The sequence below is a fragment of the Neoarius graeffei genome, chromosome 3 (genome assembly GCF_027579695.1).
Source record: "Neoarius graeffei isolate fNeoGra1 chromosome 3, fNeoGra1.pri, whole genome shotgun sequence".
Taxonomy (NCBI): Eukaryota; Metazoa; Chordata; class Actinopteri; order Siluriformes; family Ariidae; genus Neoarius; species Neoarius graeffei.
The window spans coordinates 103,726,453-103,740,662 of NC_083571.1; the positions used below are offsets into that span (position 1 = coordinate 103,726,453).

Genomic DNA, 14,210 nt, shown 5'->3' on the forward strand with positions numbered 1-14,210 from the left:
TGAATTTTTTGATGATATTATGCACTGTAGATGATATGTTCAAACTCTTTGCAATTTTACACTGTCGAACTCCTTTCTGATATTGCTCCACTATTTGTCGGCACAGAATTAGGGGGATTGGTGATCCTCTTCCCATCTTTACTTCTGAGAGCCGCTGCCAATCCAAGATGCTCTTTTTATACCCAGTCATGTTAATGACCTGTTGCCAGTTGACCTAATGAGTTGCAATTTGGTCCTCCAGCTGTTCCTTTTTTGTACCTTTAACTTTTCCAGCCTCTTATTGCCCCTGTCCCAACTTTTTTGAGATGTTGCTGTCATGAAATTTCAAATGAGCCAATATTTGGCATGAAATTTCAAAATGTCTCACTTTCGACATTTGATATGTTGTCTATGTTTTATTGTGAATACGATATCAGTTTTTGAGATTTGTAAATTATTGCATTCCGTTTTTATTTACAGTTTGTACTTTGTCCCAACTTTTTTGGAATCGGGGTTGTATATAATTCCCAGACGATGTCTGGTTGGAGTCTCATCACATCGCTCCTGTAGAGGACGGCTCCATATGGACAGTTGAAAGTCACACCTGGAGGATGCTCTGGACTCTTACAGTAATGCTTTTATGGCTGAGGACTACAGTTGACTTGCTAACTTTAGGACTGCAGTTGTTATGAACAGTTTTGCACTCAAGTTTCTATCAATGAAGAGTTTATAACATCAACGAAGCTGACTTTGTTAAAACTGTTAATGTTATAGTCATGTTGTCTGTTGTCGCCCAAATGAGGATGGGGTTCCCTTTTGAGTCTGGTTCCTCTCGAGGTTTCTCCCTCATGTCGTCTGAGGGAGTTTTTCCTTGCTACCGTTGCCACAGGCTTGCTCATTGGGGATAGAATTAGCTCATGTTTTAAGTCATTCAAATCCTGTCAACCTGCTTTGCGACAGTGTCTATTGTTAAAAGCGCTACACAAATAAACTTGACTATATCGTGAGCTCATTGGTAAAATGAAAAAAAAAATGCTGTCGGACACTAGTCCGTCGCGCTGGTATTTACAGTACGTCATACTGTCACACAATTAAAACGTACCAGATCAGTCAGCTGGTGGGTTTTCAAACTAATAAATACACGCATGTATTTTTGTGATAAATCCATATTATACTGAGTGTATTTCCCACATTAATCAATACAAAGTATCTGCGTCTTTCAGTTCTTTTTAAATCAAGGCTGAATACTTTCTTCTTTGCCGCTGCCTTTTATTAAACCAAATTTGAGACTTTTAATTTGATTTCTTTCAGTGCGACAGCAATGCATGATGGGATATATTGCTTGGTTAGTGACCATCGTTGTACACTACTTTTCATGATACTTTGATTGCACTATATAGCGTGTAAATAATCCTCACTAAGGTTTTGGACAGCACTACAAAATGGCGTCCCTGCTATATAGTGCCCTATATAATGAGTAAGGAGCGATTTTGGACACGGCAACATCTGCCAACGTTGTCAAAAGACGCGCACGCCGTCTTTCGAACGCTGATGTAATCGAGCCGAAAGTTTGAAAATAGTAGGCAGTAATTATCATTTAAACTCTGTTTTCGTGCAATATTTCGTTTGGAAAACAGTTTTCAAAATGGCGGCGCTGACACTTGAAGTTTCGAAGTCTCGCACAAGTCTTGCGAAGATCGCGCAGATAAGCGACGCCTGCCATGGACCAAACAAACTAAATTCAACACGGCTAAAAACCGAACAGGCGGTTAAATATATTATTTAATTGCAATTAGTTGCCAATACGAGTCACGATATAAGGTTACTAAAACCGAAAACGTAATTGAATAACACGTTAATTAAAGGGGAACAGAGGGCAATATATAGAGTAAATATAACAATAAAACACACATTGATGAACCTTATTCAAGACTTACAAAAGTTTTTTTGTTCTAAGGTTGGAAAGTTATAGTGTTTTGAAAGTAGCTCGAGCAAACTATTTCCGCAGTTTGAACAGCCCGCCATGATATTAATTTTATCCAATCAGAATGCACGTTCATTTTCTCTGCGTAACACTCATGACGTATGTATGTGCCCAGTCGTGTTGGCTCATTGAGGTTGGGAATAGCACGTGTGAAATACCTGTTTCTGCCTCTTGCGACGATTTCGCAAGTCCACGGGTGGCGCCTATCTCATTGCAGCAAATAAATTCTGCTGGACTCGTGAGCAACTCCACGTTACATTTTCCGCACGAGCACCACGCCGTGTCACCTGCACGCAGACGCTCTGCCCCACGCTCGCCACGCCCATGGTCAGCATCAGTCTCATCCTCGCCGTCATCCTCGCTTTCTTCTCTTATTTCATCCCCGGAGTCGAGAGTACCTCTCCTAGGTTCAAACTGGTACCCTTCTAAGCCATAGCCTGCTTGCAGTGTGTCTTGCGGGATCTCTTCGTACGATTCGACAGAGCTGTCGCTTTCACTTGATGCGCCCGACGCCATGATTACACGCTTATCTCCTCTATTTCGGAGAGTTCCGCTAGTGCAGTGGGTAGCGCTGACGTCACGGCCTTTTAAAAATGGCGACTCTTGTGCGGTTTAGCGTATAAAGTATTATATTTACAATTACCAAGATATTTCGTTGTTTTCTAGTACCGTATTTTCCGGACTATACGTCGCTCCGGAGTTTAAGTCGCATCAGCCAAAAAATGCATTATGAAGACAAAAAAAACATATATACGTCGCACCGGACTACAAGTTGCACTTTTTTGAAGGGTTATTCTATCCATAGAATCTGCGATTCTATCTGATAAGCGGCGCGTGGTTACTGCGTGACTGCATTGTTTATTTAATAAACGAACAGCTGAGCAGTGATAACGCGCCCTTTGCCCTGTAAGTAGCCTAGTCTGATTATTTTAAATATCTACTACTATCTTTAATACTATCACTATCGTTATTACTAATAGCCTATATTATTATTATAACTAATATTAGTAGCCTATTACTGATGCATTAATCAGTTTGCTTTTAGAATATTTTTACCGGTAGGGCTTATTATCGCCCCATGGCTCTTTCATCTGTGTTATTAAAGCTGTAGTCATCATCGAGGAGTGTCATTCTTCATTTTTGTCGAATTTTATTTCATCAAATCAGAGGTCAAGTAGGCTATAGGTATATCATCTCCAAAGACAGGTACGGTAGTAAAAACAACCGTCTAGTGAAAAAAAAAACAACCGCTTTTAAATCCCCTACTTAAATCCTTAAAATGAGTCATTTAACTCGTGTCTTGTGTGATCTGATCTCCAATGGTGAAATAAACCGGTTGTGATGAGTACAGTCTGTTATTTTAGAAGATAAATGTAATATATAATTTAATATATAGACTAATAAAAATTAATATTTTATAATATAATATCACGACATATTACTGTCTGTAACTGTTTGTCACTAAAGCGTTTTCTAAGATCATAATGTCTGATATTATTATTATTATTATTATTATTATTATTATTTTACACACACAATAAGCGCATGTGTGTAAAGTTAGTAAACCATCCCCCGCCTTTTTTTTTTTTTTTTTTTTGAGTCGCCGGACCCACCCACCTCCTGCGTTCTGGGACCTCCCACTTCACAAATTAAGCACTGCCTAAAATCACTACATAACTTATTTAAATAACTATAGGCCTATCATTAATAATAAAACACAGGTCAATCAAGTTTATCAAGCTGTCGATTTCACTCCAAATCAGCAAATCCATTGAATTCCTCATCCTCGGTGTCGCTTCTGAACAACTCTGCCTCCAGCGGCAGATGAAGCGCCGTTTCCTCTTCTTCTGTGTGGCTGTCGTCAGACTCAGCATCAGCTCCAGTTATTCCGCGGTGAAAAAAAAAAAAACATATATACGTCGCACCGGAGTATAAGTCGCATGGCCAGCCGAACCATGAAAAAAAGTGCGACTTATAGTCCGAAAAATACGGTACATAAATTTGATAGAATACTTAAGAATACGTTACTTTGTCACATCAGCAACCGTATATATTATATTTTGTACCCCTTTAAGGAATAAAGCAAGTTTAAAAATGACTTCAGTTCTCCTTTAATCTTGCCAGGGAGGGGTTGTGGAGCCAGTAATTCTGGATTACATGATGGATATATTAAAACACTAATTCAATTATTACATTTGTTATATTTAATAAAATCGTCTAATTAGTTCAGTGAGTAATATTCTGTATCATATCTGAATATCTGTAATATTCTGAACTTTACTGATGTATCCTGCCTTCACCACACACGTGCGTGCACACACACTCGCACCCTGTCTGGTGAGTACAGGTCCACACCCTGTCTGGTATCATACTGAAAGCCTCACACCCTGTCCCTCCCCAGCATACGAGACTCTTACTGTATCACAACGGCAAGGATTGTCTAACTGAAATCAAAAGCGGAGCGGATGTCCGTCGATCAGCTGAGCTGTGAATGAGAAATAAAGAAATCGGTCACTTAAAATTTACAGATGTAAAAGACAGAAAACAGATTTGCTCTATGATTTGGTCTTTGTGTCGTCTTACTCGAAAAACAATGAATTCAGAAATTAATTTAAAAAGGTCAGTAATTTTAATCCATTAATGACTTTTCGAATTATTTCAGGGTAATAGCACTGAGATCTTCATTAACAGTCTTGCTAAATGAATAAAATGGTATTTCTCTTATCTGCCACATGTATTTTGCTGATTGTGGCTTTTTGACAGCCTGAAATGAATGTTCAGAAGCATTTTAATGGACTGACAAACTCTGTGATTAGTCACCAGTGATCATAAGTGTACCTTTTGATGAAAATAATTTCATTTAAAGCTAATGGCAAGTCAGATGGCTTTTTTTTCCTGTTTATGTTTTTATGACATTCACTTACTGGAAGTGCAGATGTTCTGCGAAATGATATTCCATCTACTTTTCTCAATGCTACAAGGCTGATTTGTTTATTTACTTTTCTATAATTAGTGCTCACCTACTTCACATGGTCCTATTTAAAGGAACAGGTTTCAAGGAGGACTTCTTCAAAGCTCCGTTTGGTTTCAGGTAACTTAGTGGGTGTAGGTTAAGGTGTTAAGGGAAGTTTTTCTGATTTTCTTTCCATTATACGTAGGCAGAAGGAAGTTGATCCAAACATGTTTACACAGTTCTGTATAGTCCCCGCAGAGGTGATGATTACAGATGTCAAATCTCAAGATATACTTGTGCTTGCTATTTATTCCCTAGGCATTTCAGTGTAGGTTGTTCTTTCTGAATTAAGGTATAGTTCTAATATAAAGTTCAGTATGCTTTCTATGAAGGTTTTAAGGTGTTTGGGGTTTGAATTGTGTGTTTTTTTTTTTTTTTCTTCAGTTGTATAGGTTTTAAACGTAAAGTAGTAAAGCAATTTTGTGTGTGTAAAAAAAAAATGTTTATGGTAAATGTCATAAAGAATATGGCTCATCAACACTGAGCACTTTTTTCTTTTCTCGGATTTTACCAAAGAATGCAAGAAACAGCAGCAACTATAAAAGGACCATTTGTGTCAGATCTCATAGTAAATACATTGAGCATTCTGAAATCTTACTGGTGACCGCTATTCTTTTCAGTCTTACCATTTTCTTTTCAAATGACGTTTTCCTTTCTTAAAGCTACTTAGTGGTATTGCCAGTTTATGAAGTACAACTACCTTTAACCTACACTCATAAGGAATTTTATCATATTTTATTATGATATTAAACAGGAAGCAGTGGCCTAATGGTTAGAGAAGCAGCTTTGGGACCAAAAGGTCTCATCTCATTATCTCTAGCCGCTTTATCCTGTTCTACAGGGTCGCAGGCAAGCTGGAGCCTATCCCAGCTGACTACGGGCGAAAGGCGGGGTACACCCTGGACAAGTCGCCAGGTCATCACAGGGCTGACACATAGACACAGACAACCATTCACACTCACATTCACACCTACGGTCAATTTAGTCACCAGTTAACCTAACCTGCATGTCTTTGGACTGTGGGGGAAACCGGAGCACCCGGAGGAAACCCACGCGGACACGGGGAGAACATGCAAACTCCGCACAGAAAGGCCCTTGCCAGCCACGGGGCTCCAACCTGGACCTTCTTGCTGTGAGGCAACAGCGCTAACCACTACACCACCATGCCGCCGGACCAAAAGGTCACCGGTTCAATTCCCTGGACCAGCAGGAATGGCTGAAGTGCCCTTGAGCAAGGCACCTAACCCCCAACTGCCCCCCAGGCTGCTCTGGGTATGTTGTATGTCGCTCTGGTTGAGAACGTCTGCTAAATGCCATTAATGTAAACCCATCATGCGAATCATCATTAATCTCATAGTAAATGCTAGAAGACAACTGGCACAAAACTATACACTGGTCCAATGAAATTACCAGTAAGTGTAAGCAGGTAACAGTACTGCCCCTCCATATATACACACACCAGCGAGTGTCCTAGTGGTTGGCGTGTCCGCCTCTTGATCGTGAGTTCTACTCATGGACGGGTCCAGAGGTGGACAAAGTACCCAACTTCATTACTTAAGTGAAAGTACAGATCCCACTGGTCAAATATGACTCCGATACAAGTGAAAGTTGTCCAGTCAAATTTTTACTCAAGTTAAAGTACTGAAGTACTTACTTTTAAAAATACTTAAGTATTAAAAGTACATTTTCTCTCAACGCGTCATTGTATTGTTGTGACGAAGCTTACAGAACCTAACGCCGTTACCAAAGACAGAAATGTGAATTCACAAAATGAACGTATGCTGTGCCATCATGGTGGTTTAACGTTAAGCTAGCTAGTCAGTGAAACTCTACCTGACATGCTAGCAAACTCTGTTCAAACTCAAAATCATATTGGGTAGCTAACGTTACTAGAAAAGAAAGATTTCTACATTGTTTATTTGGCAAGATTATGCTAAAACATATCTGAAGTCCTTTCAGAAATAAGTTAACGTTATTCATGTTAGCGTAACTCCGTTTTTTCATGCTAACTAAGTGTCCAAGTTGACTAGCTATGTATTAACGTTAACTGTGGACAGGGCTACGGCAACTTGGCGGGCAAATCCATAGAAAGTCATTTGACTAACCAGACTGCATAGCTACGTTTGCAACATTATCGCTAGCTCTAAAAGCACAGACAACTTCGTTGCAAGCTTTCTCTTGGAATAAAACATTTATATACCTCAATATGCTTCAGCAGGTTGGACGGTGAGTTTTTGTCGGCCGTGATGTGGTTCGTTTTAGGCAAACAAAGCAAACGTTTAAAACAAAATGAATCTTTAATCCTTTCAGAAAACTGAATCATGGGCTATGGGTGCGTGCATTCTCCAGAAGAACCACCTCCTTCCATTCTGACATCAACTGATGGTGTTTAATTAATGCTGCTGAGAAATCACTGAACTTGCTTTTATACAGTCTATGGATGTGACGTGACCCTAGCGATTTACTGATAGACTGTCTCAGTGTCACCTGCGGAAAAACCATCCGCTTTCAATACTGCTTTATAGTAACGAGTAACGAGGACCTTGATAGAAATGTAGTGGAGTGAAAAGTACGATATTTGTCTTTTCAAATGTAGTGAAGTTAAAGTCATAAGTTTCCAAAAAATAGTAAAGTACAGATACTCAAAAAGTGTACTTAAGTACAGTACTCAAGTAAATGTACTTCGTTACTGTCCACCTCTGGTCGGGTCCTACCAAAGACCGTCATAAAAATGGTGCCTATCATCTGGCAAGGCACGCTGCAATACAGATGCGAGTGGGGAGTCAAACTCTGGCGGTTACCAGAGGACTAGCCCCCCTCACTGTAACCCTAGCTATGTAATATAAGCGAGAGGCCGAGGGCTATGAAACAGAGATTGGCGCCACCAAACGTGCCATGAATGGTGCGGGAAGGACTTTTGAGATCTCTATATCAAAGTTTTTTTTTTCATATCAGTACAACACATCCTACCAAGCCAATGTTGCAGTGCAACGTACAGTACTGGCTACAATCAATAACTTTATACCTACAAAATATCAGCAATATGAAAGGTGTTAATGATAAAATTGCCAGTGTGTGTATATAGGCACACAGTAGGCAGCCCTTACAAACGAGGACAAATATAAACATCTGTATTTTTGTTGTTTACCTCATCCTGAGGCCTGTTGGTATCATGCACTATGAAATACGTCAGTTATTTTTAACAAGTGGAATAATGACTGGATATACATAGTTTCCTTTCCAGGGACTTGACTAGTGTCAGGAAAAAAAATGTTATTTACGTTAATCACCTCTTCCTGCATGATGTCATCAGTGTGCAGGTCTACCAACCATCACCATCCTGTCTCAAAAACCACATTTCCTGTGTGTTCACATACATTCACACACAGTACATTGCTTACTTCTTTCTTGTTCAGAATAGCAGCATGTGCGAGATAAAATGCGATCATCCAACAGCCCGAGTGATCAATCTCTCTCTTTTTTCGGATGTCTCAGAAGCATGTACAGTATTTATAAACCACAATGAAACCAGACTTTGGTTATAACAATTTTAATACTGTTTCATTACAGTTCCCTGAGATGATAAGAGCTATAAACCTATAATAAAAAGAATGCGAAGAACTCATCAGACATATGCAAAGTGCAATTTTTTTTTTTTGTCCATTCTGCAAACACAAGTCCTGCTTGAGTGTGTTCGGAGAAAACATTTGGTAAGGTCGATACTCTGCATCATGCATGAGTAATGATGGTGCATTTGTTGCGTCCATGTTCGTCTGTGCTTCAGTTTGACGTGCCAAATACTAGCTTTCCCAGGCGATGCTAAATTTTACAGGCTGTTGCTGTGGTGATGGCTGATGATTCTGTGGTAGTCCTGACTTGGAATTGTGTGCTCCGGGCTCAGAGGTGAAAGGTTGTGGCTGCGGATGTAGTTCATGCTGCTCGGGTGGGTGAAGTAGAGAAGCTGGCGAGCGAACAGAGGCTCCACCTAGAGCGTAACAGAAAGCAGATTTTAACTTTACACACCGTGTACCGTACATCGAAAGCCAAATCGGGTTCAAAAGCATTTTCAGTGTCCTGTCGGTGCGTAGGGGTTCATATCGAGCTCAAATATGAATGAATGGTTTTACGTTTCCAAATGGATTACCTGGACAGTAAGGGTCCTTCCTGGTCTCTGTGGCTCGGTGTCCTCTTCCTCAAAGAAAAGAAGCACCTGGGACATGGGTGGAGGACGTATGTGCCGAGTATAGCTCTGTAACTCTGAGGAAAACGCACATGTGAGCACAAACTTGTTCCACATAAGCGATCTAGAAAATCCAAAAGTAGAGGCGCAAAATATCCAACACGGCAACAAATCTGCGGTTATTCATGAAACGATGATGGATCTACATTCTCATTCATCGGCATTAGAATGAGGGGGAGGTTTTTCCCTCAAGACAGAGCAGCATTACGGTAACGGCTGGTTCGCTGAAATTACCTGGTCAACCGTATTTAAAATATCATACAAGTTGCTCACTCTTTCTGCCCTGATCACCATCTGTCTTACAAGAAGTCATTTGATGAAGTCATGATGGGGATTCTCATCTGTGCACTAATCACATCCTGGAAAGTCCTGTGTGCATGTATGCAAATGTGCTGCAACCAGTCAAGCGTGACGTGAGAAAGGTGGGCGGCTGTAGCTCAGAGATTATCTGTTGTGGTGCATTGTATCCTGAGTATAGTGTGGTGAAATATTTACTGTAAGTCTTGGTGACCTTATTTACTGTAACAATTGGACATAATTTCCCTGGTGGTCTTTTATCGGTGGTGAAGTCACAGGAAAAAGAAAAAAAAAAAAGATCGATGGTCTTTTAGCTGATTTATGTGGCTGTGCGCTTTGTAAATGCACCCGAGAAGAAAAAAAAATACACCGCAGTTGATAAACTCTTTACAGAACGAGAATTCAGAAAAGAGCAAACCTAAAAGTAGTTCACTTTAATAAACGAGTATAAAAATGCTTAATAGGGCATCAAATCTCGAGCATCTCATGACATTCATTGATCCAGCGATCTCATTTATCTAATACAAAAGGAAAAGGGATGCACTTCCTACAGTAGCTCAATGGACTCATTGATAAAATTGTTGTCGTCGTTAAAATTACATAATTATAACACGTTTTCATTCTAACCTGTGATGAATTGCTGAGTGTCCAGCAGTTTGCAGGTCTGATCCCTCTGTAGTTTGTTGGATTTGTTGTTGGGTGAAGTGTGCCCTCCCTCCCAGTACACTCTGCAGGGGCAACAGCGGCGAGCATACAACCCATCTGATGCCATCCACAGCAGAACACCATGTTCCAGAGAGCTGTGTTCAATCTGTGGAAGCTCTACAAGCTCCGGACCTTGAGAGGCTCCATATGGCAAATCATCTTTGCTCACACCCAGAACACAACCTTCTAGACTGCTCACGGTTACCTCCCGTACAAGGGCATCCCGGTAATATACCGTCACATGGAGCCGGTGATCTAACCAGGAAAAGGAAGAGTAGATGATCAACGTTTTAGCATTTGTTCATCAGTGTCAGGGGTCTTGATTTATCCAAAGTGGCTGCAGTCAGATAAGAGTCGATAGTGAAATGAAGATCAAGTGATTAAACAGGTGGGTACACTTTTAAATGAGGAATAAATGACATCCTTGGCCTTTTAAAGTATGGTCAGCCTCTTTTGGTGGAAGTTAACTGTTTTAAAAGACAAAATCCAATCCAAACCACCTCATCCTTTGCATGTTCCCCCCCAAATCTCTGCTTGTGCTCGCACAAAACATGGCGATAGGGTACACCAGTTGAATACTCATTGGAGTTACAAAATAATTGAAGTGTGAGATGAAGACCAAGTCTGAAACTCCTTCCTCCTCCTGAACAGCTATATATTTTCCCATTCGGGTGCCAAAATTTCTCACCCATCCCTCCCTATTCAACTCTGTTTCTTTTCAGACAAATAAGACATGACTGTCTAGCGCAAGCAGAGACCTGAGTTTCAGCCCAAGTTTTTAAGAGAACAATCATACCTCAAGTCACCGTAAGTGACTCACTTCAAAATGTCCATTTGTTGCTAGTTGGCATTTGGTCTACAACCACATTAGCAATGTGCTATATGTCAAGTCTGACATGTCGAGGCATACTGTATATGGATGATTCCACATGGGAGGCAAGGATGGCTGGTGCAACCCTTTAAGTGAACTTGCCCACCCACTCTTTGTGAGGTCTACTACTACTTGTATACAGTTAATGCAGACCTAATGAATATCTTGCTCATGTTGGTTTAATTCCATCCTTCTTGAACTGTTAGTATTTTGACACGAATTGATTCGCTATTAGGGACAATGGAGTATCTCTGGGGCGGCACGGTGGTGTAGTGGTTAGCGCTGTCGCCCCACAGTCCAAAGACATGCAGGTTAGACTAATTGGTGGCTCTAAACTGACCGTAGGTGTGAATGTGAGTGTGAATGGTTGTCTGTGTCAGCTCTGCAATGACCTGGTGACTTGTCCAGGGTGTACCCTGCCTCTCGCTGGGATAGGCTCCAGCTTGCCTGCGACCCTGTCGGACAGGATAAGCGGCTACAGATAATGGATGGATGGATGGATGGATGGAGTATCTCGGGAAGCTAATATACCTGCATTCTGCAAATGCAACTTCGTCCTATGGTTTTTAAACCATAAGCTGCCAAAAAAATGACTTGCTTAAAATGCCCCATACTATGAATGTGTATGTATTTATTATGCATGTGTACCTGAGAGGGCCATGGCCTCTGCGGACTTCATGCTGGCATCTAATGTAAAGGCAGATGGCAGAGACTCTGAGGCACTGCAGCTGTAGAAGGAACCACTGAACTGATATCCTGAACAGAGAAACAGTGCATTAATATCATTAAACATGCTTTCGGAACATCCTCTCTACAGCAATACTAAGAGACATCCGTAGTGTACCTGTATCCCACCGAGAGGTGTATGGATTTTGGTTGTAAGGGATGTCCGGCATAGGAGGCTTTTCTGAGAGATAATCCCTCCAACTTCTCTCTGCAGGAGAAATGAAACTGCAGACCTGTGTAGGATATACGCCACACACGTGTCACCACAATGAAAAGCAGCATGTGTAAGCGTTTTGCAGGGCATCATTAACTCTTACCTGGCTCTGGAGGGGCGCAAAGGGAGTGTGTAGTGGATAACCAGGAGGGCTTGGGTTTGATGTCGTATCCTCTAGAGATCTGGAGGCTGTAATAGAGAAATCATTATGTGTAACAAGCAATGCGCCAAAAGACACGTTAATGGACTAGTAAGAAATCCATAGCTTTGGGTCTCTGAAGTGTGTGTGTGTGTGTGTGTTGCTTTGCACGTGACTTGCCTTTTTTGGCGCCCTCGGGAACGATCCGATAAACTTTATAAGGGTCTGAAATGTCGAGCTGACTGCGATCCAGCAGCTCCTCGAAGTCGTTGCTCTTGTTAAGCGCGCACCGGAGGCGCGTTTTCCACGTGGGTGGGTCCGGTTTGTCGATGCCCTCCCGGTATTTGCCTTTGAACAGCGCCCAAGCCTGAAGGAAGGACGAAAATGTGAGGTGAGGAGGAATCACCCAGTCGTCATAGCAGCCTAGAACGGTTTTTATTCTAGTCTAGTATCCTGGTGAAGTGCTTGAGCTCCATGACTCTCCAACCTGGTCTAAATGCGCAATTTGGTTCGTGCGCAATGTGCGCATTCTTTTTAGTCGGGTTTGGTTTTAATTCTACCTTGAAGAGGGCTGCGTCCTCGTCCCGGTTGTAGTCCTGTTTCCCCGCGTGCTTCCACGGAATCCGGAACACACTCTTCTCTTCGTTCTCCCACACAAGACCTGGGTATTTCCCAGTATCCACCTGCTCGATGAGCCACTGGCGCAGTTTGCCGTTTCCTGAGCTGCCCAGCGCCGCGCGTTCTCCATCCGAGCACATCTAACCCGAGACACCCATCAGCACAAAGAGATCAGAGATCAGACTGCGACAAAGAAACGATTCCTCAAAGAACCAACATGGTTTCCTTTTGAAATCTTGACTTAAAACACCAGTGATCCAAAGCGCATCCGGCTTAGTGTTACCATGCATGGATAGTCATGAGCACCTGGCTGTTAATTTAATGTTAAGCAATAATTTCCTTCCTTCTAGTCCACTGAAGTCTGAATAACCGGATATATGAGAAATGCCACTCTCTCTTCATATAAAATATAATATCATATAATATACACAAGTCTAAACTAAACAAATGGTTCGACCTATGGAACCTTTTACGCACAAAACCAATCAGTTTTGTCTGGAATGGCTTGTCCTTACCTCGCTGCAGAGTTTCGGGGTGTTGGGTGTATGGTGTGTGTCAGTTGGATGAAGGATGACACTCGTTTCGAACCCGGATTTTCTTAAATGGTTCGCGCGCAAAAGGGGCGGAGGCGCTTGAAGCGCGCACACACACACACGTGCCTGTGTCAGAAGCGGACGTCCCGTAAACTTGCGGGGAAACGAGCGTGGGCTCAACCGCGGCGTGAATGGATTTTTTTTCCCCTTCACTATGTTTTCAAAATATCATATCGTTCTTTGAAATCAACGCCGAATTCAGTGATAATCATGGGCAACCAGAATGTCCACAAGTCTCCATACACGGTGGAAATAAACACTGTTTTTCATACATGTCGTAAAGAAATGCTGGAGATCAAATATGGCTTAAAAAATAATGAAATGAAATGTTTCAACATTTAAAAAAATACAGTAATCAATAAGCCATAATACATAAGTAGATATTTGGTGTGAGACCAAATTTTTTCTAAGCCTTTGCTTAAGAAAAAAAAAATAGTAGTCTCAGGTTTACACCAAGGGCGCAGATATGGCACTGGGGACGGGGGGGAACATGTCTCCCCCAGATTTATAGTGACCCCTATCTGTCCCCCCCACCCACCGTCCCTACGTAAGGTGCCAAACATGGGTGAGGATTAATGTTCCGTTAGTTAGACTAACTTGCATTGCAGCACAAAGTTGAAATGGCAGCAGTAGCCTTGTCTGTGATCAATCCACATTACACTGATTCAAGAAGGGGAAAGGCTGGAGCAGATCCTTACAGAGTTGGGAAAGCAAGGTGTTCAATTTTCCACGTAATTCTCGGTTAATAACACTGCACAGCTCATCCATTTGATAGCAGCAGTGTTTCTGCTGCGACTAATGGTGCGTTCAGTTGTACTTGTAAGTTGGAAG

The 14,210-nt window shown here is 41.6% G+C and overlaps 1 protein-coding gene across 1 annotated transcript; it reads right to left on the reverse strand.

Moving 5' to 3' along the window:
- Window positions 1-8,546: 8,546 nt before the first annotated feature.
- Window positions 8,547-13,339, reverse strand: irf4b (interferon regulatory factor 4b). The gene is made up of 9 exons (XM_060917811.1): window positions 13,302-13,339; window positions 12,729-12,926; window positions 12,349-12,535; window positions 12,133-12,218; window positions 11,934-12,048; window positions 11,738-11,845; window positions 10,141-10,473; window positions 9,121-9,233; window positions 8,547-8,961 (listed from the first exon to the last, which is right to left on the reverse strand). The coding sequence occupies exons 2-9, from the start codon at window positions 12,924-12,926 to the stop codon at window positions 8,803-8,805; spliced, it is 1,299 nt and encodes a 432-aa protein (XP_060773794.1). The 5' UTR covers window positions 13,302-13,339; the 3' UTR covers window positions 8,547-8,802.
- Between the last annotated feature and the right edge of the window lie 871 nt (window positions 13,340-14,210).

Coding starts and splice junctions, on each gene's coding strand:
- irf4b (XM_060917811.1), bottom strand. CDS start 12,926: ATGTGCTCGGATGGAGAACGCGCGGCGCTGGGCAGCTCAGGAAACGGC. Junction 12,219..12,348: donor TCCCGAGGGCGCCAAAAAAG/GCAAGTCACGTG, acceptor TCTCTATTACAG/CCTCCAGATCTCTAGAGGAT. Junction 12,049..12,132: donor TTGCGCCCCTCCAGAGCCAG/GTAAGAGTTAAT, acceptor TATCCTACACAG/GTCTGCAGTTTCATTTCTCC.